This window comes from Diabrotica undecimpunctata, chromosome 1 (assembly GCF_040954645.1).
Source record: "Diabrotica undecimpunctata isolate CICGRU chromosome 1, icDiaUnde3, whole genome shotgun sequence".
Taxonomy (NCBI): domain Eukaryota; kingdom Metazoa; phylum Arthropoda; class Insecta; order Coleoptera; family Chrysomelidae; genus Diabrotica; species Diabrotica undecimpunctata.
This window is the reverse complement of record NC_092803.1, coordinates 42,744,343-42,770,998: the sequence shown is the minus strand read 5'-3', so window position 1 is coordinate 42,770,998 and position 26,656 is coordinate 42,744,343. Positions and strand designations below refer to the sequence as shown.

The window sequence follows — 26,656 nt, the reverse complement described above, 5'->3', positions numbered from 1 at the left end:
GTGGTTGTCAGAAAATATGAATTGTGGATATTAATTCTTACATAAAATTGGTGCAGACTTAATTGGACCATTTGGTAAATTTTTATTTTTGATTAGGATCTATTTAAATCAAATGTAATAGCATAACATTAAACATTTTACAAATAAAATAATTAAGATTTACTGTATTTATTATCATTGGGTCAGCCATATACTTTATTTAGCCAAACTTACCAACTCGTGCAGAAAATATATAAAAAAAATGAGTATACGACTGTATTGGAGTTCAAACTGTCACTAATTTGTTTGGGATGCAAGCCAACCGATGAACCAATTACTTCACTTCTTCATTAAGTGCATATTTATTTTATGACTATTTAATTACTAAAAACGCAAGTACAAATACTACTTCGTGTAGCAAGGGTATTCTCGTGGACTAATGGCTCGTGAAAAAATCTCATTAAACTAACATTAATTATAACATTTCACATTACAAAAACTTCAAATTTAAATGTTAAGTTGATAGCTAATATTTTACCATTATTATCATTCACAATATATTTTTGAGATACATTTTAAAGGAATTTTCTATAGTATAATTTATTATTCTTGCTGTTGTTATACCTACAGTCAGTTAAAATATATTACGGCAATTTTTGTAAGACCAGCTGTACGATGTATGGTCTGAAAGTTAGCTAAGTAAAAAGAAACAAGAGATGCATGTTGCAGAAATACAAATCCTTAGATGTCATCATCATCATTCTGATTTTACAACCCTGCGTGTTCTATACTAAACCCAGTCGTCCCTATCCATCGCCTTCCTCCGCCAAGCACGTATTCCCATATTTCTTATGTCTTCATCGATGTGATTAAGGAACCTTGTTCTAGGTCTTTCTCTTCTTCTCTGATCAATGGGTGTATCTTAATATGTTTTACAATATCTGCTTCCTGGTATATTCTATAAGTTCGAAGTTGTATCGTCTTCTCTACACTACATTGGCTTTCACTGCACTAGTACTTTTCTTTCGAAACATCCTAACATGTTTTCATTACTTTTTGTTGGAGTCCAGGTCTCTACCCATATACCTATTAGGATTCGGCGTATTACTGTTTTGTACAGTTTAATTTTTGTATTTCTCGATATAATTGTGGATTTAAGGAGGAGATTAAGCTTAAAATAGCATCTGTTGGGCGTGCAAATTCTGCAGTTTATCTCTGCGGTAGTAATATTTTCAGTGTTCACTGCTTCGATGACGTCGTTTCTATAACAAGTGGGCGTACGATTTGTTGTTGCGTGCTTATTTTCATATACTTCGTTTTGTAGATGTTTATTATTAAACCCGTTTTTGTAGCTAATTCTTTTAATGCTACATACACCTCTTGTACAGCGTTTTTCATTCTCCCAACAATACTGATATCATCAGCATAGGCAAGGATTTGTACTGATGTATTGTATATTATACCAATGGTTGTGATTTTTAATATACGTATTACTTTTTCCAGAGCCAGATTGAACAGTTTACAGGAGAGAGTGTCTCCCTGACGCAGCCTGTTATTTGTTTTAAAAGGTTCAGATAGTTCCCACTGAATTCGTACTATATATTTAACTTTTTCCAGAGTTAGTTTTGTTAAATTTACCAACTGATTTGATATTCCTAGATCTTTCATTGCTTTGAAAATTTCCCTTTTATTCACAGAGTCGTAGGTTGCTTTCTAGTCTATAAATATGTGATGAGTACCTATCTATGCCATATACCAGTATTTTTTCTAAAATTTGTTTTAGAGTTGCAATCTGATGAATTGTAGACTTACCACCTCTGAAGGTGGTAAGTCCACAATTCAATCATTGGGAAAGCAATTATGTGTCCATATTTCTTTATATAAGCTGCTGTAATGCTTATATGTATGGCATACAAAAAGGATAAAACAAAGAATTAACTTATTGAGAAAGATAGCTGAGATCTCGATCTTCTTTGATTACACATCTTTTTCTTCCAACGTTACTACAGATGACTTGAATCTTGACCTTCTGTAATTTCTTGGCGATCCCGCGTCAATCGCCTCCAAGTTTATACGTTTATCAAGTTTTACACGCCTACAACCACTTTATTCATCCATATTTTCCGTGGTCTCTTTTTTGGATCTTCTGCTTTGTAGTTTATTATCTAGAGCTTTTCTTGGACACGTCATCATTCATCCTGACTACATGAACAGCCTTTAGGAGTCTCTGGAATCTAGCAGATTCAGAGATTCCTCAAGAGATTTGGATCTGCATATCACGTTTTTCTTAATTTTTTTTAGACAATTGAAAAAAAAATAAAAAACAAATCATGTGCTAAAACAGTCTAAAATGAATATTCTGTATAATTACAGGTAAAAACTTATTTCAGGATTGCACACACTTCTAAATTCATGTAAGACTCAAATTAATATTTAAAATTAATTTTAATTTTTATCATGTACTATAACTACATTGTTAGACAATGTAGCTATTTTGTCATATGATTTTTATGATAACTTGTATTTTTCTGTAATCCTTTTTATGTGATAAGATATAATAATGAAATGTTGATGTCTGTTTTTGAATAAATATTTAATAGCTTTTATACTTTTTAGTATATATTAATATATAATCTATATTAATAATACTTTGATCAATATAGATTTTGTGTGTAAGAGGTACGAAAGATCATCAGAAGACCTACGGTTTAAATTTTAACATAATTTTCTAGAGTGTAAACCTATAAGGTACCCGGTGCACCCAGATACAAAAATAACGAGGCTCTTGCTGCCACAAAAAAACAGATCCCTATCCTATACTCCATCTAATCCCCATACATCCCACTCCTCGACCGGAAGGTTATTAAATATTCCTGACGGAGGGCAGCAGCGACAGTACCAAGATAAGGTGCATATGAAATGATCCTGGACCGCTTATCATTGGATTTTCACAAGCGGAGCTGCATATTATGGTTGTGATACTGCAATGCAGTAAGATAGAGGAATGCATTGTATTATCATTCACAAGAAAGTAATGCGTGATGTCCAAAAGAATGCTTCGAATGTTGTCACGGAGTCCGGGCGACTACTGGCGATTAGTTAAGGCGAAATTGGCCAGCTACTGGTCCACAAAAATAAAAACTTAGAGAATTAATTAATGTCGGTACATAGAACGTACAAGATTTAAAGACAATAAAGGTATAACATTGAAATCTATGGACTAGCGCATTGATTAGGAGAAAGCCATTTTAGAACATCTAATGGTAATTATGTTTACTTATATTGGGATGAGACTCAGAACTTTATAAGTGTTATACCATTCTGGTCTTAGCAAGATTACAAAAATCTATAGGATAGGATATTTATTTTTTAATTGGAAGACACACCACATAAACTCAATATCATATAAGTAGACATAGGTAAATATGCAGAATGCATATATTACATATTTTATATGCATATTATTATTTAAATGAAATTTCTTTCATTTAACCGCTTTATTACATTAGTATATATTATATATAATATAATATTAGTGACAAATATTTCTACGTGTGTGTTGATGAAAACACTAATTTGTCACTAAAATTTATTTTAAACACTAATTTTTTTTTATCTTCCTCAAACATTTTTTGAAGTTATACTTCTATACGTGCGTTCGACGTTGGAAATTTGTGTGTATTCGTATATATTAAGTGAATCGACAAAATCATTACATATGCAAGATATAGGTAAGAGAGAGACAGAAGATATATTTTCTCTCTCTTTCTCTCTCGAGAATAAAAATGTTCATTTTGTTAACATATTTAATATTGTTCTGAAGGTATTTTCTTGTGGCATTTTAAAGTAATTACTATTTAAATGGGAATAAGCCACAATTAGAGGTTAAAGTACGTTTATTAACGACTGTTTAGTAACGACAATATACATAACAACGTACTTTAACCTTTAATTGTGTCTTATTCCCATTTAAATAGTAATTATATTTAATATTTGTTAATATTATTATCATGGTAGATTAAACATATGCGTAAGATATGTATATTGTCATTTTTAAATACTTATGAATATTGCATTTTAATTTATTGTATTAGAATATTGAATTATGTGGCAGTGTCTTGTATTCTATTTTTATATTAATAACAAAATTAACAATGAATTTTACTGCAGAGTATGTGTAAAAAAAATTTTTGCATTCAACTCCTTTTATACATATATGAAAATAAAAATATATATTTTCATTAAAATATTGATTTAATCCTTTATTTACTTACTATACTCCTATTACAGGTCAAATGTTTATATACAGCAAACGATGCACCATATACCTGTATACCTAATTCTTTTTCTCTTTCTGCTCTCTCTTACCTATAGCATTACATATGTAATGATTGTGCAGATTGACATATAAATTTGTAACGACGAACGCGTGTATAGAAGTATAACTTCTACCGGCAGTCCCACTGGACTGGCACACCCGTTTTTTTTATATACAGCTTTTATTTAAAACATTTTTCTTTAGAATGTATAATAAACATTTTATAAACAAAATACTATGTTTTTTGAGCTATGAGCTATCTCTCATATACATTTTAAAACCTTCAAATATCCGTAGGTATAAGATTTTTTCAGCTTTTTCGTCATTGTCGGGTATAAATAAAATTTTAATAAAAGATGAGTCAAGGTAGAACCAAGTAAATAATAAAACCAGAAGATTGTTTTTTTAATATTTTATTATATACAAAATATATCCATTACCATAATAGCATAAAACCTTATTTATTATTTTAGATTAAAATGTTCATAGATACATAAGAAATGATAATACATCACATGTAACAGAAAAACAGAAGATTTTGTATTTCTATGAAAAATGAAATATATTATAATTTAATACGTTCAAATCCCACAGTAATACCTTTGCTTGGTACAAACTGAAATACATTCTTATCCAACTTGATCGGTATATCAGTTTTTTCAATAGGAACTATTTTAAAATATCTCAAAATGTAGAAAAACAGAATTTTTGTTTCTAGAAGTGCAAATCTGGAGCCAATACAATTCCTGGGTCCCAAACCGAATGGCATATAAGAATAAGGTTTAATATCTGCTTTGTTTTCTTCGCTGAATCTTTCAGGATCAAAAGTTTCTGGATCTGGAAACAATTCAGGATCGTGATGAATGGAGTATATGGGTAGACTTACGATGTCTCCCGGTTTCAGTTGAACTGGCTGTTCTTCAGGTAGAACTGGTTGAATGGTATATGGTTTGGTGCAGAGTCTGTCCAATGTTGGCATTGCTGGCCATTTTCGTAGACACTCTAAAAATATATTAACCAATTTAATCACATTAATCTGTCGTAACATTTTACAAGTTTAAAAAGATTGTAACTTGTTTTTATGAAAAATAATTTGGAATTGAAAGAAGTGATATTTCATTTATTAAAATCAATTTTACATAAAAGGAAGAAATATGTGATGCTTCATTTACTGCAAACTATCGTTGTGTGTTAGTTGGTGATTTTAATATAGACTTAATGCCTAGTAATTTCTATGGGGAAAAAATAAAAAAATGTTTTCAGCTTATGGGATAAAATAATATATTAGTAATCCTACCCGTATTACTGACTTTAGCTAAACTTTGGTAGATTATGTGCTTTCTAATCAAAATAATATAGGTGCTTGTGTTCACGACTGTCCAAAAATAACTGATCACTCCGTTATTCCAGTAAATATCTCCGATATTCCTAGTTATAATCTAACTGATGGTAATATTTTTAAGTTTAGAAATTTATGTAATCATAACTTGTATAAAATCAAAACTAGTCTTATATTATGTGTCACTTTAATTAAGATTATGTTGATGTTAATATTTTTTATCAGCAACTTTAGCAAAATTATGAAAACGTAATCAACGTCATGACACCAACTGTAACATGTCAGTTTCAATCAAAATTACCTTGGTTTGATTATAAGGAACTTAATCAAATTAAACAGCGTAACAGCTTATAAAGATTTTAAAAAAATGTATTGACGTCATTGAAAATCAACATAAGGTAAAACTACCTATTAACGCCCTATAAATACGTTTAAGTTGGTTAAACTTAATATTACGGCGCGTGTGTATCCTAGCGAGAAATTTTTTTATGTATAAATGGTTGGGTGACATGTTTTAGCTTTTGTTTTAGTCAGTTTGATATAATCAAACGACTCAGTTCGAAAGCGGTCGTCAATCCTTAATATTTCAAGCAAGCATTGAGAAATTCAGTTTTAACAATATTTACTTGCAAATTATTACAGAAAATATTTTTTCACCTACATGCAGTAGTTTGTTTATTAGAAATGGTTAATAGTTGCATTTTTTTAAACACTTTAGTTTTTGGGCCAAAACAAAGTAGGGTTAACAAAAAGAGATTAGGGCACAATTTTAGTAGCTATGTAGTAGCCCAATGGGCCGTAATTACGAATGTTGGTGATTTGTTTTAATTCAACTTGTTGTTGTTGTTGTTAATTAATAGTCTGACAATTAATTAAGTACAAAAAAATATTAAAATTATTTTATTTTATTTTGGGAAGTATTAGATTTTATTATATTTCGCATGTGCTCTAATTTTGCCCTAACTCAAATTTAGCCTGACATGGTATCTACAAAAAAAGACTCAATTATTTACATTTAATTTTTTTTTCTAGAATCATTCTCAGAATTAAAGCCTAAGCCAATGCAAAGAAAAAAATATTCACAAGATGTACTGGATCGGACCCTAAATGACATGAAAACTGGCATGTCTGCCTATAAAGCATCCAATATGTATTGTATATCAAAAAGTACTTTGAAAGATAAAATAATGCAAAAGTACGTGCCCGAAAATATTAGACGACAACTAAATTTAACTAGTGATGATATTAAAATAGATATTGTTTTTGGCTGTCGCGGGTTTTCCTATGACACGCGATCAGCATATTAACACCGTAGCAGTGTTCATTAAAAATCTAAAGTGAGCCAATCCATTTAAGCATGGAATTTCTGGAAATAAATGGTGCTAACATTCCCTAACCCAGCATCCGGAAGTAAGACCTCGTGTATCGCAAAATTTGACAGATAGCCGTTCCTTCGTTACAGAGGAGAGGATAAGAAATTTTGCAAGGTACCAGACAAGACTAGAAGCTAAAAAAAAATAAAAACCAAGCAAGGAAAAAACAAAAGCATGAAGAAAAAGAAAAAAGCACCTATTATCACGAAGAAAAATGCAGAATCTGATGGCAAGAGAATGAAGCTAAACATTGAGAATGAAGAAAAAGAAAGAGGAGAGATAGATGGAACAAATAAAAAAGAAAATAAAATTTTAAACAAAAATGCTAGTTCTAGAAGAAAAACAGGTGAAAGAGCTATAGTGTATTTTTATGTATGAGAGAGTAATAAAACAATAAATTATGTACGCAAATCCCTAAACTGTTGATACGGGTGACTCAATGAAAAACAGATATTTGTCAACAAGTTTACAGAAGTATATAGGAAAACAATTTTAAATTGAGTATGACCATCAGGTATAAAGGTTGGAGCAGAATAGAATACAATAGTTGTGAGGGTTACTAATCCCTAAATAAGGTTGCCAGTGTCGGAGTGATGGAGGTTAACAGGTACTAATGAATTTGCAAGAAATGTAAGATGTTTATTTTATTGGTTATATATAACCAATAAAAGTTTAATAAGTACCTACCTATTTGCAAAATAAAGTTTAATTCTTTAGATAAAATAAAACGTTTTATTTTATCTATTTGCAAAATAAAGTTTAATTCTTTGCCTATTTGCAAAATAAAGTTTAATTCTTTAGATAAAATAAAACGTTTTATTTTATCTGAAATGAGTGCATTCCACGAAGTAAGGGTTTCAACAATCAAACATTTAATTCTTTAATTCCAGGAATCTACGACAGTAATTGACTAGATAATTACCTTCTAAACTTATTCCACAGAAAATGTGATAGTGGGTTTTTCCATTTTGTATATAGGAAGGTCCAAGTGGCGTATTCAAAATTCTTAACAGTTCACTAAAAGTAGGTACTTCAGTTGCAAGGTGCAGTTTATTGTGTATACTAGTGTTATGGAAAATTTGGAAGTGCCGTGTAAACGCCGAAAAATTGGTCCTCTAACAGTTAATGAAAAAACATTAATATTTAATTGTTTTAAATCATTTACAGACAAACGTTTATGTGAAAGTGTTGATGAGACCGTTGAGTTAGTTAGCAGTACACTTGGTGTTGGGAAATCTACGATTTACAGAGTTATTAAAGAAGAGAAATGTGGTAGTTTTCAAATGCCACGTAATGCTCCAGGGAAACCAAAATTTCAAATAGAATATCATTTTAAAGAAGGACTTCGACGGAAAGTGCATGAATTCTTCTTTAGACAAGAATTTCCAACATTGGATAAAGTTCTTGTCTCAGTTCGAGATGATAAGGATTACTCAGAAATGAGTCGAAGTACGTTATGGAAACTTTTAAAAGAAATAGGCTTCCGCTGGAAAAAGAATCCCAGAAAGTCTATTTTATTAGAAAGAAGCGATATTGTCATATGGAGAAGACATTTTCTAAGAACCATAAAGGAAATGAAAAACCAAAAAAGAAAAATATTTTATCTTGATGAAACATGGATCAACGAGGGTCATACACCAAATAAATTTTGGCAGGATGAAACTGTTACAAGTCAAAGGCACGCTTTTGTAAATAACTTATCTACTGGTTTAAACCCACCATCAGGAAAGGGACGCAGGCTGATAATAGTACACATTGGCAGTTCAGACGGTTTTGTTGAAGGTGGTTTATTAACTTTTGAATCAACTCGTACCGGTGACTACCATGAAGACATGAACGCTGATGTCTTTCAAGAATGGTTCGAACAATAGATAATAGATAGATCTTCTTCCTAAGAACTGTGTTATAGTAATGGATAATGCAAGTTATCACTCCAGACTTATAGAAGGACTGCCCACAACCAAGTGGTTAAAAAAAGACTTGCAGAATTGGCTGAGTTCAAAAAATATTACGTACCATCCCGGATCTATAAGAAAGGAACTTTATTCGTTGTGTGCCCTTCATAAAGAAAAATTTAAAAAATACGAAATTGATGAAATTGCCACAAATCGTGGAATGACAGTACTTAGATCCCCACCATATCATTGTGAATTAAACCCGATTGAACTGGTATGGGCACAGATAAAGAGTGAAGTTTCAAGAAAAAATACCACTTTTAAAATTCATGATGTTAAACAGTTGTTTTTGGAGGCCGTAAATAATGTAAAACCTGAAAACTGGGAAAAGGCAGTAAATCACACTATTAAAGAAGAGGAAAAAATGTGGAAGCTGGACAATATTACTGATAAAATGATCGAGCCAGTTATTATAAATCTTGGTTCTGAAAGTTCATCTTCTGAATCTGATTTGGATTTGTAACAAGTAGCTGTAAGTTTTATATTAATATTTTTGTTCATCTATTTAACATACCTTAGACGGTTTTAAAAACTCTTTTTCTCTTTTGTAATTTTTAAAAATTAAAAAAAATGTGAATTTTTTAAAATCCTTTTTAATGTAGGCCAGTCAGTTCTAATATAGTGTGTGATAAAAGAGGTCACTTTTGTTTACATACACATAACACTTTATAACACTGAAATAATTCATTTATTTTTTACAATTATTCAAAGTAATTTTTCAATTAATCTTGAGCACGCCCATGGAGTGGTCGGAGCTACCAGTTAAAATTATGCTAATTACTCTCTCGTTCATAAAAATAAACTATAGAAAGGCGAAAGCTAACAATTCTATGGATTTAAAGGTGGGCGACTACGAACTATGTGACTACGTCATTGTATGACGTTTATGAGGAGAAAAATTTTCCAGGAGTAGTATAAAAAATAACACAAAATAAACTCAAAATCAAAACTATGGAACAAATAGGTTATCATTATCAAAAAATTGTTTGTTTAATTGCACCACCTCAGTACATTAAGAACAGGAGTCTTTTTTCTATACCTGTGATAAATAATTTGTAGGTCTTTCATATCTCTTTGCTCTTATGCAATAAATGAAAAAAAAACTGTTGCTACATAGCTTACGAGAGTATTTGTTGTTGTTTTTTATGTTCAAAATGTATTACGTATGTACATCGTCTTATTTTATTTAGTTTTTCTATGCCTCTTTTATATAAAAAATATTTTTTTGTGCTTCTGTATTTTTTATATCTACCGTGAAAACATAAAATACATATTTACAAAAAATTTCGTATACAGTTTAAAACAAAAAAAAAAGATAATTCTTTTGATATACAGAACGGAATTAAATCACCATTAGGCCGGAATTACCACTAATTTTTTAACATAGGTCGGAATTAAAGTTTTTTGCATTTTAGTGAAAACAATTTTTTTCTGGCGAATAAAAACACATTGTTTATTTTTTTATTAAATATTTTGATAAAGAAAACATCAAGTTATCAACTACACTTTAAATCCATTTTCTCATTTCTTTCTCACACTTTCACTGCTGATGTCACGCATGCGTGACTTGAAGTTATTTTGCCAGGTGCTGACAATATACTTGCGTGACATCTGACCAGTTAAATTTAACAGAGCATTTTAAATACAGCATATGCAGCAGATAGTTCACATCTTGTTAGCGTGTTACTAAGGCACAAAGAATTTAAAATATGTTCGCCGTTTTCAGAATTTCCCAATGAGACGGCATTCGGCATTCGGACATGCTAGAGTAGGGGATACAAATTAGCGGGGTCAACTCAGACACGCGTTCAAAGAATTCGAGCAGTGTGATGATGATGATGATAGTGTGTTTGGCATGGATACTAGTCCTTTTGCCACAAATTTTTAAATGAATTATGTTATGTTTATCAATTAAAAACTTGATTGTACTAAATTTATATTATATATCCGGATGCATATAAGTGATTACATATGAGTTCGTATATGGATTTCTGATTCAATGACAGTAGGTGGGTTATGTTTACTGGAAGTTGCACATTACTTTTAACTAGGTTTTCACAAAACGTAGATGAGAGTACTTTATTTTTAATACATCCAAACAGGATGTGATTAACATCACACTGGGAAATATTATCGCATAAACACTTTCCTGATTCTATAATGTTTAATCTAGCCAGGTGAGCAGGAACAGCACCGTGACTAGTTTTTAATCTTGTAATAGTTGCTGCTGATCGTTTAGATATATTATAATGGAATATGTGTGGTAATTCTGTTAGGGATGGTAACGCAGGATGGATCTTGTTATAATGATTATTTGAAGTATTCGCCAATATTTTCCATCTGTCTTGCCAGTTAAAATTTATTTTTTTATTATAAAAATTGATTAGGTCTGATACTGTGTAAATATGTTCTTGTATACCTGAATGAGTAGAATCCTTAGCGAGCTCGTCTACTATTTCATTACCTTTTATGGAGTAGACTTTTTGCCCAAATAAATGTTATATCTTTGTTTCTCATTTTTTGTTTAATGTCACATATCAGCTCACATGTTTTATGGTTTAACTCAGTATTATTAAGTCCACTAAGAATTGACTTAGAATTCGAGCAGTGTGATTGTATTGTTGCAGTGGAAGGTTAGTTGTCGGCTTATTTATTTTGTTACGTTCGCGTATAGACCATTTGTCTTATTAAAATGGCGGACTCTATATCGGGACCTTCAAAATGTAAAAAACGTAAAATATTGGTGAAAAATCCTAATAAACTAAGTGAAAGTGAGATGTTAGCTTTGTTATATGAATCTACTGACGAGGAGGATTTATTCAGTAATCATTCTATTGGCAGTAACACTGATTCTGATTTCGAGTGCGTTTCTTCTGAATCCGAGGAGAATTCAGACGATGATAGGGAGAGTAAGTTTTTATATTTTATCTGATAACAAAATTATTATTTTTTTTATGGTTACAGTAAATGAAATGCCGATTCAAATCCAAGATGACGTTCCCAACGAAAACGAAACTGTGTTAGAACACTCATTTCCTGACTGGACAAATATTCCTATGAATATGAAAGATTTTATGTTTTCGAAAACAAATGAACTTTTAGTTCAACCAGGTGGCAAAGACCCAATCGATTATTTTAAAATGATATTTAATAACGACATTTTGGATTTAAACGTTAGCCAAACCAACTTGTATGCAGAAGAGATATTCCTTACTACTACCTAAAATATTAACAAATCGAGGTACTTACTGCACTGGAACACTAAATGTGAGAAGGAATCATAATCCCAAAGACGTTATTGAAAAAAAAAAACTAAAAAAATGTGAGCGAATTGCTTGTTTTTCTGATAATATTTTAGTTGGTAAATGGAAAGACAAACGTGAAGTTCTTTATATCTCTAATGATTTTGGAAATGAAATGACGAAATTTGTTGATAGAAGGAATAGACCCAGAGAAAAACCTACTGCAATTTTTAATTATAATAAGCATATGGGGGGTGTCGATCGGCAAGACCAACTAAACTCTTACTACCTCTGTGGAAGAAAATCATTAAGGTGGTACAAGAAGTTGGGTATACATTACATACACTTGATGATAATGAATTCGCACTTGCTACATAAACAATTTGTTTTACTTTCGATGAGCCTTTATGACTACCGACTGTAAACAAACATTGGGATGAATAACAAGCTGAGGCCGACAATTAAAACAGTCCACATTATTACCAAAATTTTGGCCACGGAAAAACAGTAAGAAAGCGATGTAGAGTGTGCTCTGGCAAGAAAATCCGTAAAATGACGCTTTACCACTGCCAACAATGTACAGAAGAGTACAGAACAATTACGTAGTTATGTACGTTATGAATTTGAAGTTTTTTTATTGTTCATCTAGTGTTTAAGTTTTTATTACTTTTTGTTCTGTTTTTAATTGTTTTTAATGCCGCACCCGGCAACTTATCTATCATAGAAGTCAGCAGCGAAAGTGTTAATATTTACGTCTAAAGTCAAATATTCCTCAACTGGGCCATTATTAGGTCGGTTTACCTTAAATGGCAAGTTTTTAAGATACATAGAAATGAGGTAGTAAATATGTTAAAGCCAAAAAAGGCGGTTCTATTTTTACAAATTTGATAGGTATACAAACAAACCAAACAAATGTGGAAACTTGAAAAAAATCAATCAATGATAATAGCCGAGAGATGCCAAACTCTGTAATCTTTAAAACTGCTTCAGGCCTAAAATGGTTAACAAACAACGTAGAAATAGCTAGCAGTGTTAATAAGTATTTTGTTAAAAGCATTGAAAGTATTGTTCAAAGTATTGAGAATTCGCGAAAAGGATTTGCGAAAAATTATTGACAATTTAGACAATAAATTGCCATTAAACGAAACATTAAATTGCAGAATATTAAAGGAAATTTTTTAAACCATTAGGCACGTTATGCTAAATTTAATTAATACATCTCTTACTACGGGTAGAATTCCTAATAACACCACTATACAAAAAATGCCCAATACTATCAAAGCTGAAGAATTCCAACCAATCAATACTTTACCTCCTATAGAAAAACAATTATTGGAACACAGAACAAAAAATAAAATTTTAATTAATAGTAAATTAGCTTTTCGAAAATAATTCTCATGTAAATCAGCGTTACAAGTTACATTATGTCACGTAAAGAGTAGTTTAGATAAAAATAAGTACGTGTATTTCTTGATTTAAAAAGAGCTTTTAAGACTATTGACAGGAGAATATTGATTTTTAAATTTAAAAAATATGGTATAGGAGTTACAGTAATTGCGTGGTTCGAAAATTACTCAGAACATCGCAAACAGAAAGTGCAATTTAAAGACCAATGGTCATCTGAAATGGATAGTAATACAGGGATTCGCCAAGACAGTGTATTAGACACCCTTCTATTTATTCTGCACATTAACGATATATTGATATTGAGTTCAAGAGGAAAAATTCCAGGCAACGATCTACTTGGTGCTACCTACGATAGAGCAAAAACATGGAAAATGCAGCCTTAATTTCCACTTCTACTAAGAACAACATCCACGAGGTAACTGTGAAAATCGGCGATATCACAATAGCTAATATTTATAAGCCCCCCTGCTCTTACCTGGCCTACACATGGTCTTAATCCCTACGAACACCCAATCATATACGTAGAGAAGTTTAACAGTTACCATGAGATGTTGAACTACTCTGAAAATGACAAAAATGGTTCGTCCCTGTTGGGAGTGGTCAGAAGAATATGGTATCCACATTATTTTCGACGCCAAGGTTAGGGTCACTTTTAGATCTGCAGCTTGGAAGAGGGAGTATAACCCTGATCTTTGTTTTCTTACCTATGATGACAAAGACCAACCTCTACCAGCATCAAGAAAGGTCCCATTTTTCTAATAGCCAATACTGCCCCATTCGCATCAAAATCGGTATTAGCATTCCAATTATAAGATGGTTTCCACGTCGCAGATGGAATTTCAGGAAACCTAACTGGTCTGATTTCTCTAGTAATATTGATAAATGCTTAAGTGGGATCCCACCAAAAAGCATAAACTACGAGATATTGACAGAAGCAATAATAACATCGGCAAAACCGCAAATTAATATATTCCTGGATGGTCTGAGGAGAGCGAAAAATTTTATGAAAAATTCTGTGAAGACGGAATGCAGGAAATTGCAGACAAATTACTCCACAGCATTGATACCGCTAGGCGCCAGAAATGGACTAAAACAATTGAAAATCTAGATTTCAAAAATTCAAGTAGACAAGTCTGGTCGCTGCTTCAAAAACTAGGAGGCAGTAACCCATCCGGCCGCCCAACCAATCGAGTAACACCAAACCCAGTAGTGCCCAACATAATATTTATCTCAAGAGCACCCAAAATCGCCTACACACAATTAAAGTTAAAAAAGACCTCAAAAACTTAAAATCTATTTGTCTAGTTTAAGCAGAGTGTACCAATCCTTTTACCTTTGAAGAAGTCACGAAAGCTCTTAATAAAATAAAAACGGGAAAAGCCACGGGCTTTGATGACATTCATACTAAGTTTCTAAAGCAAAGTGGCAAATTTACTAGAAAATGGCTTGCAAATAGAAACATAATATAAGATTTTTTTTATTTAAAATCACATAATATTCTGAAATTCCTAAAAGGAATGAAAATCAAGGGATACTAATGGTATTAAGAAAGAATTTATCAAAAAAATAGCAATAAAAGCTTTACTATATGGTATTTCTAGTTCTGAAATGTATATGAACTTGCCTGTCACAGTCTTTTTCATATTCTAAATTTTGCTATTTGAATATCTCACTTGTAGGTGTAGGTAACTGTTTTCTTAACAGTTATACAGATAGTAGAAAAATTGGATAAGATATATTTATCTGATACTACCATATCCATATATTTCATGTTCACAAGAGCTTCATATGACAATTTTCCATTACAATTTTCCATAGTTTCTTTAACTTCTTCTCTAAGACTTTCTTGAATATCTGGATTGGCACATAGTTCATATCCTAAGAAACTCATTAAAGTAGAACTGGAGTCGAAACCGGCAAAGAAGAAGACAAGAGCTTGTGCGACGATGTCTTCATTAGTGATATCAGTTTTTATTTCAGCTGGAAATTAGAATACTCTATTAAAGCAAGAAGTGCATTTAACAAAATAAAGCAGGTTCTCTGTTGTCTGAAGGACATCATAATGTTGGTGGTTTTATATTATGGTATGGAAGCGTGGACTCAAAAGAAATATATTACATACAAACTGGAAGTATTTGAATTATGAGGCTACAGAAAAATGTTAAGAATAAGTTTAGTAGATCCCGTCAGAAATATCGAGGCATTGAGAAGAAGGAGAAGACATAATAAGAGAGAAAGAGAGAAAGTGCTGAATGCCATTAAAATATGAAAGTTACAATATGTAAGACATATCATGAGAGATGAATGTTATAATCTGCTTCAAGTGGTAATGTATGAAAAAATACAGGGAAAGAGAAGCCGAGGGAGAAGACTTGGGAATACAGGGAAAGAGAACGTGGCGCCATTTAATTATTAGGGCGTTAACATCCAAGGTGCGCACTTCCGTGATGATTAAGAACCTTGTTAGAGGAGATGGTACATGAAAAAGAACAAGAAGTAAATTTTATTTTACTTTACATACAGTTCTTACTGAGTAGAATTTATGGGCAAATTATTCGTTGTGTCTCAAGGTCAGCCATTCATTCTTATTTTTGTCACGGTTCTGCTTCCATATTAGTTTTTATGATAGTTCAGTCGTCTAAAAATCATACAAAAAACCTAAATTTTACTGATAATGTCAAGTTTGAGACCTTAAAAAAATGCAAAAAAATTTGCCACTTCTACCCCCGGGCTTGTCCATAAAACCTCCTCGTAGGATGTTGGGGAAATATTTTAAACAAGAAATGAATATGAGATTATTTTGAACAAAAATGTTTATTAGCACTTTTTGTGTAGAATAAACCGTTCTTGAAGAAACAATGCTTAAATCGACCGGCAATTTTAAATGTCAGTTACTCACGCGAAACCAATTTATTATAAAATTCGTATAAACTCGACAGTAAAAATTCGATATCTTTTGATCAGATTGTCTTATTGACAAAAATCAAAATGAGTTTTAAAGGTGAATAGTGCAGCTTTCGTAAATGATTTCTGCATCTTGTCGCTAATGAAGTGAGTTTCTATAAGTCTGTTAAATAAACGTTTCGCGATTTTTGCCATTTTTTAAAATTCTCATGAGATCAGTAAAATTTATTACTTCCATTGACCGATCGCTATAAAACTTTTTTTGAGCATAATCTTCAAAACCTATAACATAAAATTTCGATTTTGACTTTTTTCAACAAATATGAGGCATTTGAAATGTGCTGAATTTAAACTTTCACATTACAAACGATCTCACATCACGGGAAACACTTCTAAGACGGCATTGAGTGGAATTAGTAGAAGTTGGGTAGTTTCAAAAAATTTACTTGTGCAATCAAAAAGAAGGAGCTGTAAATGTTTTAGATTCCCTCATATTTTTTGCCAAAATGCAAAAATGGAAATTCAGTCTAAAGATTTTGAAGATTGGGCTATACCAATGGAAATATAGTGGCTGGTCAACAGAAGTGATACATTTTACAAATCTCATTAGAACCTTAAAAATTGCAAAAATTGCATAACGTTTATCCATTGCATCTACAGCTGCACTCTTCACCTTAAGAACGCATTTTGATTTTTGTCGATAGAACATTCTGATCAAAAAGTATCGAATTTTTACAGTCGATTACTATTTAAATGGGAATAAGCCACAATTAAAGGTTTAACCTTTAATTGTGGCTTATTCCCATTTTAATAGTAATTAATTTAAAATGCCACAAGAAAATAGCTTCAGAACAATTTTACAGTCGAGTTGATACAAATTTAATTTAAAAAAATTATTTCACGCGTGTAAAAAGCTAAATTTCGTATGATTTTTAGAGCTTCACTAACATACCCAATTAATGGCGTAATTTCGGTCATAAAATTTGTATCATTTTTAGTGTATATCTGGAATAGTAGCACTTTATTCCGATATCTTTAATACCACAATGAAGAAAAATAATTCAGATAAAACTTACATTTAAGATGTTCTTCAACAGTAGCATACCCAGTATCAGCAGTAGTATGCTGTTCATCTGCTTTTGAGTTTCCTTTTCTTGCCTCTAACAGTAAATGGATCATATCTGGCCTCACTAGTCCTTTTTCTTCTCTCATTTTAATAGAATCTTCAATAACTTTGGTAAAGAAACGTCCAATGTCTTCTTGGATGATTCGAATGTTTAAAAGCTACAAATCGTATTATGTATATGAAATAAATATATTGACTATAATGTTTGCTAAATAATAATTTTTAATAGGTCCCTTGGTTAACTGGTTTGGCATCCATGAGAAATCACACGATATCTTATTTAATGTATCTCTATATTTACCTTAGATATATTTGGTAGAAACATGTTAAAAAGAAATCTGAGTATCGTATTGATACTACCAAATGCGGTGAGATTCTTTCCATTCATGTAGAACTCGTTGTTTGGCTTGGCGAGGGAATCAACATCGAGTCCAAAGGCTGCGGAAGCTATCACATCGTTACTATATCGTGTAGATACTTCTTTCATTTCTACCGGAATGATTTCTTTGTTTTGATTGAGAAAAAAATTAACAAATCTTTCAGCGTTATCGTTCATTAAGACAAACATTCCTTTCATCTTGCTGCTGGTGAAAGATGGACTAAGAGTGGATCGCATGTTTCTCCATTTGTTACCTAGAAAAAACAAAGTAAACATAAACTTTTGTTGCATTTTTATTGTTATTCTGCTTTTAATTTCGCCATAAGAAATATGCTTTTCGATATAGTATAAGGGATTCACGGACAGCTGTGTCTACAGTCACACTCTGCTCATCCAATGTAATTAATGGAGGCCATACACGTTAGACTGCCTAAACGACGCCTTTACACTTGGAAATCGCCAGCTGACAAGGTCGATAAAATCGTTAGAAACCAAATCGACTATATTTTAATAAACCACAGATACCGAAACGCAATACAATCGGTGAAATCGTACCCAGGTGCAGACGTGGCGTCGGACCACAATCCTCTTGTAGCAAAATTCCAACTTCACCTAAAAAAAGATACAAAAAAGCTACAAAAGTGATAAACTGAACATACAAAAATTAGAATCAGAAGACGTCAAAGAAAAACTGAAACAAGAAATTAATGCAAACCTAGAATCCATATCGGAATCGATTGATGGTGATGTAGAACAACAGTGGCAATTCTTTAAAAATGCAATTATCGAACCAAGTCGCAGAGAACATACAACAACCAGATGCAAGAAAGGAGATTGGATGACAAAAGAAATCTTGGAAATGATGGATGACAGAAGAAGGCAAAAGAACATCAACATAACTCATAACATAACATATCAATATATAGGGTGCGGCATCAGATAGAAGCACCAACAACTTTTCTTCTTTCACTGGGTTTGGAAGAAAGAAGCTTGATGGAGGCTGCTGTATCAATCTAGACACCGTCACATAATTGGTTTTGTCCAACTGCTTCGAAGCTATTAAGTATGCGTTTGTAGAAATATTTTCTTGAAGTGCTCCAATCATCAGATGTACGATATATCTGCCACAAGCATCGGTAATTTCATCTACAACGATGTATAAGTTTTTCTTGCCAATTCAAGATTATATTTCCTAAAGAACTGTCTCGTAGACCGAATGAACATTTTTCTTTCTGATAGTCGACTCATCAGGAATGGTTTGAATGCAATGCCTTTGTAAAAATCTTCTAAACTGTGGATTCTGAAGTTTTCTTAGTGGTATGTTAGCTGTGATCATAGTTTTACACAAGTTTTCTTGAAAAAGTATCTTATCCGACTTAGATTTTGCACCCACATTTTGAAATGCGTTTTTAACATTCTGTTGAACATTTCATTTTTGCAACCTTCCATGCAGCGCTGTTTTTAAATAATGATTCACTAGACTTGAAACTTTTTCTCACAAACAATTATTTTTGAACAGGCTTTGCAAAAAATGTTTTCTTTACTAAATTCTAACTCGGAAATACCCTTAATCCACGTCGCAGTTTTTAATATTTTCGCCATTTTTAAAACCAACAAAACTCGCTATATTGCTATAACCATAAACGTTAACATACCAAAGCTTTGTGACAAACTGAAAATATAACTAAACTGAGTCTAGTTATGCCTACTCAATATTTAATGTGCAAACCAACAATTGTATTATAAGATCATAAAACCTCCTTAAAATGGTATGGGATTATCCATTTTCTAACAATAGTAGAATGATTAACAAACACAGTGTCTCATTCATTTTTGTAAAAGTACAGTAATAAAAATAAATAGTCCCTTGTAAATATTCTATTGTTGTCTAATGACCACAGTGAGATCAGGTTAAAAAAATTACCTAAATACGACCATTCAACTTAAAAATTCCTTAAATTCTTCGACCTTATCAGAGGGAACTGTTAAATATAATTTTTGGATGTAAAGTGACCATAATATGCAGGTAAATTAAAATGTTCTTAAAATTTATTTCAAAAACTGAAAAAATATGCAAAATCAGCACGTATATGCAATTTGCATATAATCCGCGCTCTAATGATACGAGAAATACAAAAACAGTACTTAGAATTAAACTGAAAGAGACCGAGAGGTAGGCCCAGAAAAATATGGATTTATGGTATTAGCCGGGATTTAAAAGAACTAGGAATAAGAGAATAAGAAAAACTAGCAAAGGAAATAAAAATATGGTCAAGGAAGTAAGATATACATGATACTGAAATGATCTCCTCAATGAAGACAAACTATGAAGTAACGATTTTAGATATACAACACTGGACTTTTTGAGGAGTTATGCATGTGGTTGGCCTCCACACCATGCAAAACTTTAGGGGCTAGAAACCCTAACGGTCGGCGATGATCCTTCATTTGCTATCAGTGTTCACAGATGATGATGATAAAATAATAATAATAATAGCTATCGTTAATAATAACTAATAATAGTTATAATAATAGTTAGTGAATCTGTATAGTAATAATTGAACCGTTTTTTTAGTTTCATTAATAATTAGAGGAATTAAGTTATTTTTGTACATATTGTGACTGGGCTATAAAGACACTTGGTGCAAAAAAAACCAATAAAAAACTCACCTGTTAAAGAAAATAGATTCTTGGCCCACATGGGATCAACATCTTCCCTAGCAAAAGCACGATGTTCATTGAAATAATCGAAGTCCTTTATCACCATTTGCTTGATCAAATCGACATCTTTGATTACCATAATAGGAACATTGAACTGATATAAACCGAAATATCTGGATCCAGGAAAGTTCTTGTAGATGTTAATTATATTTTCTGCGGACGAAACTCGGTAAAACATACTAAACCATGCAAAGTTGAATGATTCGAAAATGCCTTTCTGTAGAACACCCTGTTCTCTCCAGTGGTAAAGCGGTTTTATAATGTAGTAGTAGATAAGAGTAATGAATAGTATTGCTCCAAGGATCCAAAACATTATGAACTTTTTCCTAAAACAAATATTAGATGTAAATAAGATGGATATATTTTTATATCTTAAAGATGCAAGATTCAAGATTTATTTAACTACGGTTACAAATTTTACATTTGTTTGTAGCAAGTTAATTATATGTATAAGTAAAAAAGATAATATAAACATACACATAATACAATAGCAGATGAAGATACATTAATGCGCATAATACTGCCTTGAAGTGATCAAAGTATTCACTAACAGAGTAAAAAGCAAATCTCAAAATGTATCTTTTCCGACTTACTTTAAATTTATTCATCGAAAGTTGTTTTAAATCCTAAGGTAAGACATTGTATATATTATAGTCAATTGAGTTTTTTTTGTGATTTACTCAAACGATACTTAACTGTTTTGATGTTATTTGCACCTCTTGTGCTATAGTTGTAGTTATAGTTATAGTTTAATTAAAGTATCAGCGTTTTTATGTATTTCTACATTAACACTGTATAGCCATAATGTTGACAAGGGCATTATCTTATATTTAATAAACAACGGTTTGCAACATTCCAAGTAGCTAACTTTTGCAATTATTCTTATTGCTTTTTTTGCACTTTAAATATTGTTAGGGCATTGCAAGAGTTTCCACACAGAATAACACCATAGCGTAAAAATGAACGAAAAAGGGAAAAGTACGTTATTTTCACGGTATCAACACTTGTAACAAGTTTTAATTGTCTGAGTAAAAATAAGGTACTAGAAACTTTACCTTTGAGATGGTCAATATGGTTATTCCAAGTCAATGTGTTGTTAACTGTTATGCCCAACAATTTGACATTATTTTTTTAACACTCACATCGAAGGTAGACGAAAAAATTAAATTTTGAGTTTTGTTATCATTTAGTTTAAGTTTATTTGCTAAGAACCATGATTAAGCATTAGTACTCAGACTCAGCATTGAGTACTTAGACGTGGTTTCTAAAACTGAACGATTTTTATCAGAAAAAACAAAAGTAGTGTTATCTGCAAATAAAACTGTTTTAAATGGAGCCATGAATTTGGTCAAGTCATTACCATATATTATAAATAATAGAGGGCTCAAAACTGATCCTTGTCGAACTGCATGTTTTATCTGCTTAAATTCAGAGAGACAATTTCCGTACTTTACTGCTTGGTATCTATCCTTTAGATACGATGAAATTAGTTCCAAAGGAGTACCTTTTATGCCGTAAAAATGAAGTTTTTTTTGGCAAAATATCATGAGAAACACCGTCAAAGGCATTTGAAAGATCACAACTGCGTTATGGCAGAGTGATTATGCTTCTCAAGGTCATCATCTATGGCACTCATTACATCTAAAAGTGCATGTGTTGTGGAACGATCCTTTCTAAACCCATATTGTGAACTACTAAAAAGTTATTTGTTTCGAAGTACGATATAAGACGCTTCTTCAGAATTTTTTCGATTTTTTTACTGAATATCGAAACGATGGAAATTGGTCTATAATTGTCTACAAGGTCACGAAAAATCTTGGAGTATTTAAATGAAATTATCCCGATTATATATATATATATATATATATATATATATATATATATATATATATATATATATATATATAATATATATATATATATATATATATATATATATATATATATATATATAATATATATATATATATATATATATATATATATATATATATATATATATATATATATATATATATATATATATATATATATCCCGAGGGAATATCCCGATTGAAAAAATACTATTAATGACATGTGTTAAAGGTTTAGTAATTATTTCACTAATGCTTTTGATAAAATGCGTTTAGCTCATTAGTATCCAAACAATTTGAATTTTTTTAATGTTTTTATAACTGCGGATACTTCTTGTTGATTGGTTGGAGACAGAAAAAATTAATTCGATGGGTAATTCTGGTGTATTTGGAATGGATTTTACAATATTCTCAGCAATTTCAACAAAAAAAGGTTATTGAAAGAGAGATATGTTGGTTGTTGAATTATGTAAACCATTTATTTTATTTCACCCATAGTTAATCACCTTCCAACACGTCTTAGATCTACTCTTTGAAGTTAATATCAATTGATCATATGCCAGCTTTTTCGTTCTTTTCGACTCAGCATTGTAATGATTTTTATATCTTTTATATTCCGTGTAATGTACTGGGTTTTTAGTAGAAACAGCATATATTTTATATGTTTGCAAATGATTTCTCATATTTTTTAAGTTGTCATTAAACCAGTTTACCGGACATCTTCTGTCTTTGATAATCAGTTTTTTAGTGGAAAATATTGCGATACTGCAAGATTATAATTATCTATTAGAAACGTTGCTAGGTAATTTACATCAAGATTATCATTAATAATGTTCCAGCCTAACACGGATAAAAAGTTTCGCATTTTTAAGATACCCTTCTGCGTAAAGGCGCTAGTGCAAACACTTGAATTTTGCTGAATTGATGTTAAGCTTATACTGCTATACTGCCCGCGATGATCGGAGAAACAAGGTTCAAGAACATTTACCCGAAACTGATTTTCTTCAACATTTGTCATAATATTGTCTATAGAAGTGGCAGATGTATCAGTAATTCTAGTATATTCATGTATTATTTGTTTTATTCCAAATGATGATATTATAGAAGTCAGCTCACTAGTATTTGCCATTTTCGCAATAAAATTAATAATAAAATCCCCCAAAACTATTACTTTTAAATTTGGCTTCAAATTGGAACTTAATAAATTTTCGAAATTTGTAAAAAAATACTTAAAATCGTTACATTTAGTCGATCTATACACTGCCAATACAACTGTGTTAATATCTTGTAGAACAATTCCACAAAATTCAGATGTTTGTTCTATATTAAATTTATTAGAGTTAATTTGCTTCGAATTTTAAAGTATTTTTAACATATATTACAGTACCACCGTTCTTTTTTTTTCCTACAGAAACTGCTAGCATGTAAATACCCATATATGTTTATGTATCGGTGATCAGCTTCACTCTGCCAGTGCTCGGAGAAGCAAACAACATCCAAGGTAAATTCCAACAAAAATAAATCTCTCATTTGTACTTTATTTCCTAAACATTCAACGTTAACATGGAACATACTCACCAGGCATCAAAACATATTTCAGGCGCTGTTTCTTTTAAAAAATCCTTCAAATCATTTGAATTCGTGCAGATGATTCCGTCGACAGAGTGTATTAAAATTAGAAGAAATTTTGCTACCGAAATTCGGTTTGTTGTATTTATTTATTTTATTTTGTGTCGGGGAATTCCTTTCGGCATCTCCTGCCGGTTTTGTATTTGAACCAATATTTTGTTCAGTAGGTTTTTGTTCAGGTTCACTAGCCGACACAATTTTTTGCTCGTTTATTTTATATTTAGTTTTTCCTGAATTTGTATTAGTTGTTGATGTTTTAATATAATCTGATATTTTACTGGTAGATGGCGGTACATGACAAAATTGAATTAGTATTTTGTAGTTTTAACAATATAAATAACACCATTTTTTCCGAAATCTCAAAACATTGTATCCAACAATCAGAATTATCATCATTAACACCTAAATTAATACAAATACTAAAGGATATTCCCAATATAGAAATAGCAACAAAAAACATCAAAACTATTTCATCTTTGTATTCAAAAACTAAATATCCTATAGACAAATTAGATAAAGCAAATGTATTATATAGCATAGTTTTACGCGGTGTGAAGATGTGTATGTTGGTGAGACCGGGAGAAATCTATCAAATCGTATTATTTCCCACAAGAGTGATTTTAGAATAAAAAAACCATCTTGCGCTTTGTCAGAGCCTGTAATCGATAAATATCATATTATGTATTTTTATAACATTAAAATTGTGTGTAATGAAGGTAATAAATGCAAAAGAACCTTTTTAGAAATGATGTGTATTAGCAAGAGTGATTTCAAAATCTAAGCAAAATTTATAATTAAATTTTTTTTTATAATTCATTCATAAAACCGTAAAAAACATAACACTTGCACTTTTAATTTCCATATACTTGTTACATGTTTTCGGGTATCTGTGAATAATATATAATTTTTTTTTCTTATTAAGAATTTTTTAACAAAATTTTCATGTTGACGATATAATTGTCAAAAACAAATTAAACTACAAACTCACTTTTTCTTGAAGTTGGCATTCATGAAATTAAGGGTTATTAAATACTACAAATTTTGTAATTTTTATTGGTTACTATTTTAATTTATAATTTATCAAAACTCATTTTATTTAATTAAATTTTTTTTAATAATTTTTAAAAATAAAAAAAAAGGTGAAACATTTATTAGATCCAAGAGTTTTTCTAATAATGTTTTTTAAATCCGTTTTGCAGCAAATTCATTAACAAACCTAATTTTATTTCGTGAGTTATTACTTTTTTACAATTATTCGTTTCTCTTTATCAAATAATAAACGTTATTTTACAAACACTTTATTAAATGTGTAATGTTATCATTCCATGTTATTTTTAGATAATGGCTAACCACTTACCTGATTTATTATAGATCTTTGAAGATTTGGAAAACTCCTCCTATTTCTCAATTCCAATATTAAAGAAAATAATCCCAATTAGATAAGCCCGTTGATATATCTTAAAGCATTAGCAATTACACAATTTAATGGAAATTAGATACTTAGTTGCAAAGAAAACTGTTTACTTTTTGAACCAATGACGCAACTTATGTTATTCCGTGTGTTTTTAATAGCAACAAACTAATTCTTGAACGGACAGCACTTAATCATCGTGATTAAATATTGAATTGGAAACATAAGATCAGGAGCGGCGCATTGGCGAAGTGCAACACGTTTACCCATAAAGAAAAATTGGCTATAAAAAATTATAACCAATTTTTTATTTGTTTAAGTTTTACAATTTCGGTGAGTATTAATTTGTTTAATTTTTCTTTAACATTTTTCCCTTTGTTTCTCTCTCGTGGTACTGACTTTCCTCCTTAAAGAGCATCAGGCACTCTTGCATTTATTAGCCAAAATAAATGATGGCTGATTGGCTAGATCGGCGCGTCCTCTTCTGTTTTATTCCTTCGAAATTTCCTCTGAAAGTCTTTTCCATTCCTCTTTATTTCTCGCTCTCTGTTTGACCTCTTTCCATCTCAGGCCAATTCTTTCATGATCTTTTGTTACAGTTGCTCTCCAGATATTATCCGGTCTTCCTCTTCTTTCTCTTTCATCTGGCTAGTATTCAAGTGCTGACTGGTATATTATTTTGATCTTTACTTAATGTATATCCAAGCTACTTCCATTTCCTTTTTTTAATCGTCACTGTTATCTTCTCTTGTTTTGTTCTTCTCCACAGTTCTGAGTTTGTTATTTTATTAGGTTTAGGATTTTTCTCAACTATTTATTTATAAAGCTGTGTAATTTTTTGACAGTTGTTTCTTCCTATCTGTAAGATTCTATGTCAGACAATAATATACTCTTAATGCAACTTTTAAATATTCTGATTTTGGTTAATTCTACAATATCACATGTGTTCCAGATTTTCTTTAAGGATATATTTGCATGTTGTGCAATAACTATGTCTTTTTCTACATCTGATCTACTACC

The 26,656-nt window shown here is 31.0% G+C and overlaps 1 protein-coding gene across 1 annotated transcript; it reads right to left on the bottom strand.

Moving 5' to 3' along the window:
• Positions 1–4,711: 4,711 nt before the first annotated feature.
• On the bottom strand, positions 4,712–25,811 carry LOC140448718 (cytochrome P450 9e2-like). The gene is made up of 6 exons (XM_072541832.1): positions 25,583–25,811; positions 20,693–21,069; positions 17,945–18,276; positions 17,594–17,801; positions 15,359–15,593; positions 4,712–5,301 (listed from the first exon to the last, which is right to left on the bottom strand). The coding sequence occupies exons 2-6, from the start codon at positions 21,054–21,056 to the stop codon at positions 4,863–4,865; spliced, it is 1,578 nt and encodes a 525-aa protein (XP_072397933.1). The 5' UTR covers positions 21,057–21,069; positions 25,583–25,811; the 3' UTR covers positions 4,712–4,862.
• Between the last annotated feature and the right edge of the window lie 845 nt (positions 25,812–26,656).

Bases quoted from the DNA above. Each gene is read 5' to 3' on its own strand.
- LOC140448718 (XM_072541832.1), bottom strand. From the start codon at position 21,056: ATGTTTTGGATCCTTGGAGCAATACTATTCATTACTCTTATCTACTAC. The intron at 18,277-20,692 runs GTGAGTTTTTTA...TGTTTTTTCTAG, and splicing joins GAATCTATTTTCTTTAACAG to GTAACAAATGGAGAAACATG. The intron at 15,594-17,593 runs GTAAGTTTTATC...TCTAATTTCCAG, and splicing joins TGTTGAAGAACATCTTAAAT to CTGAAATAAAAACTGATATC.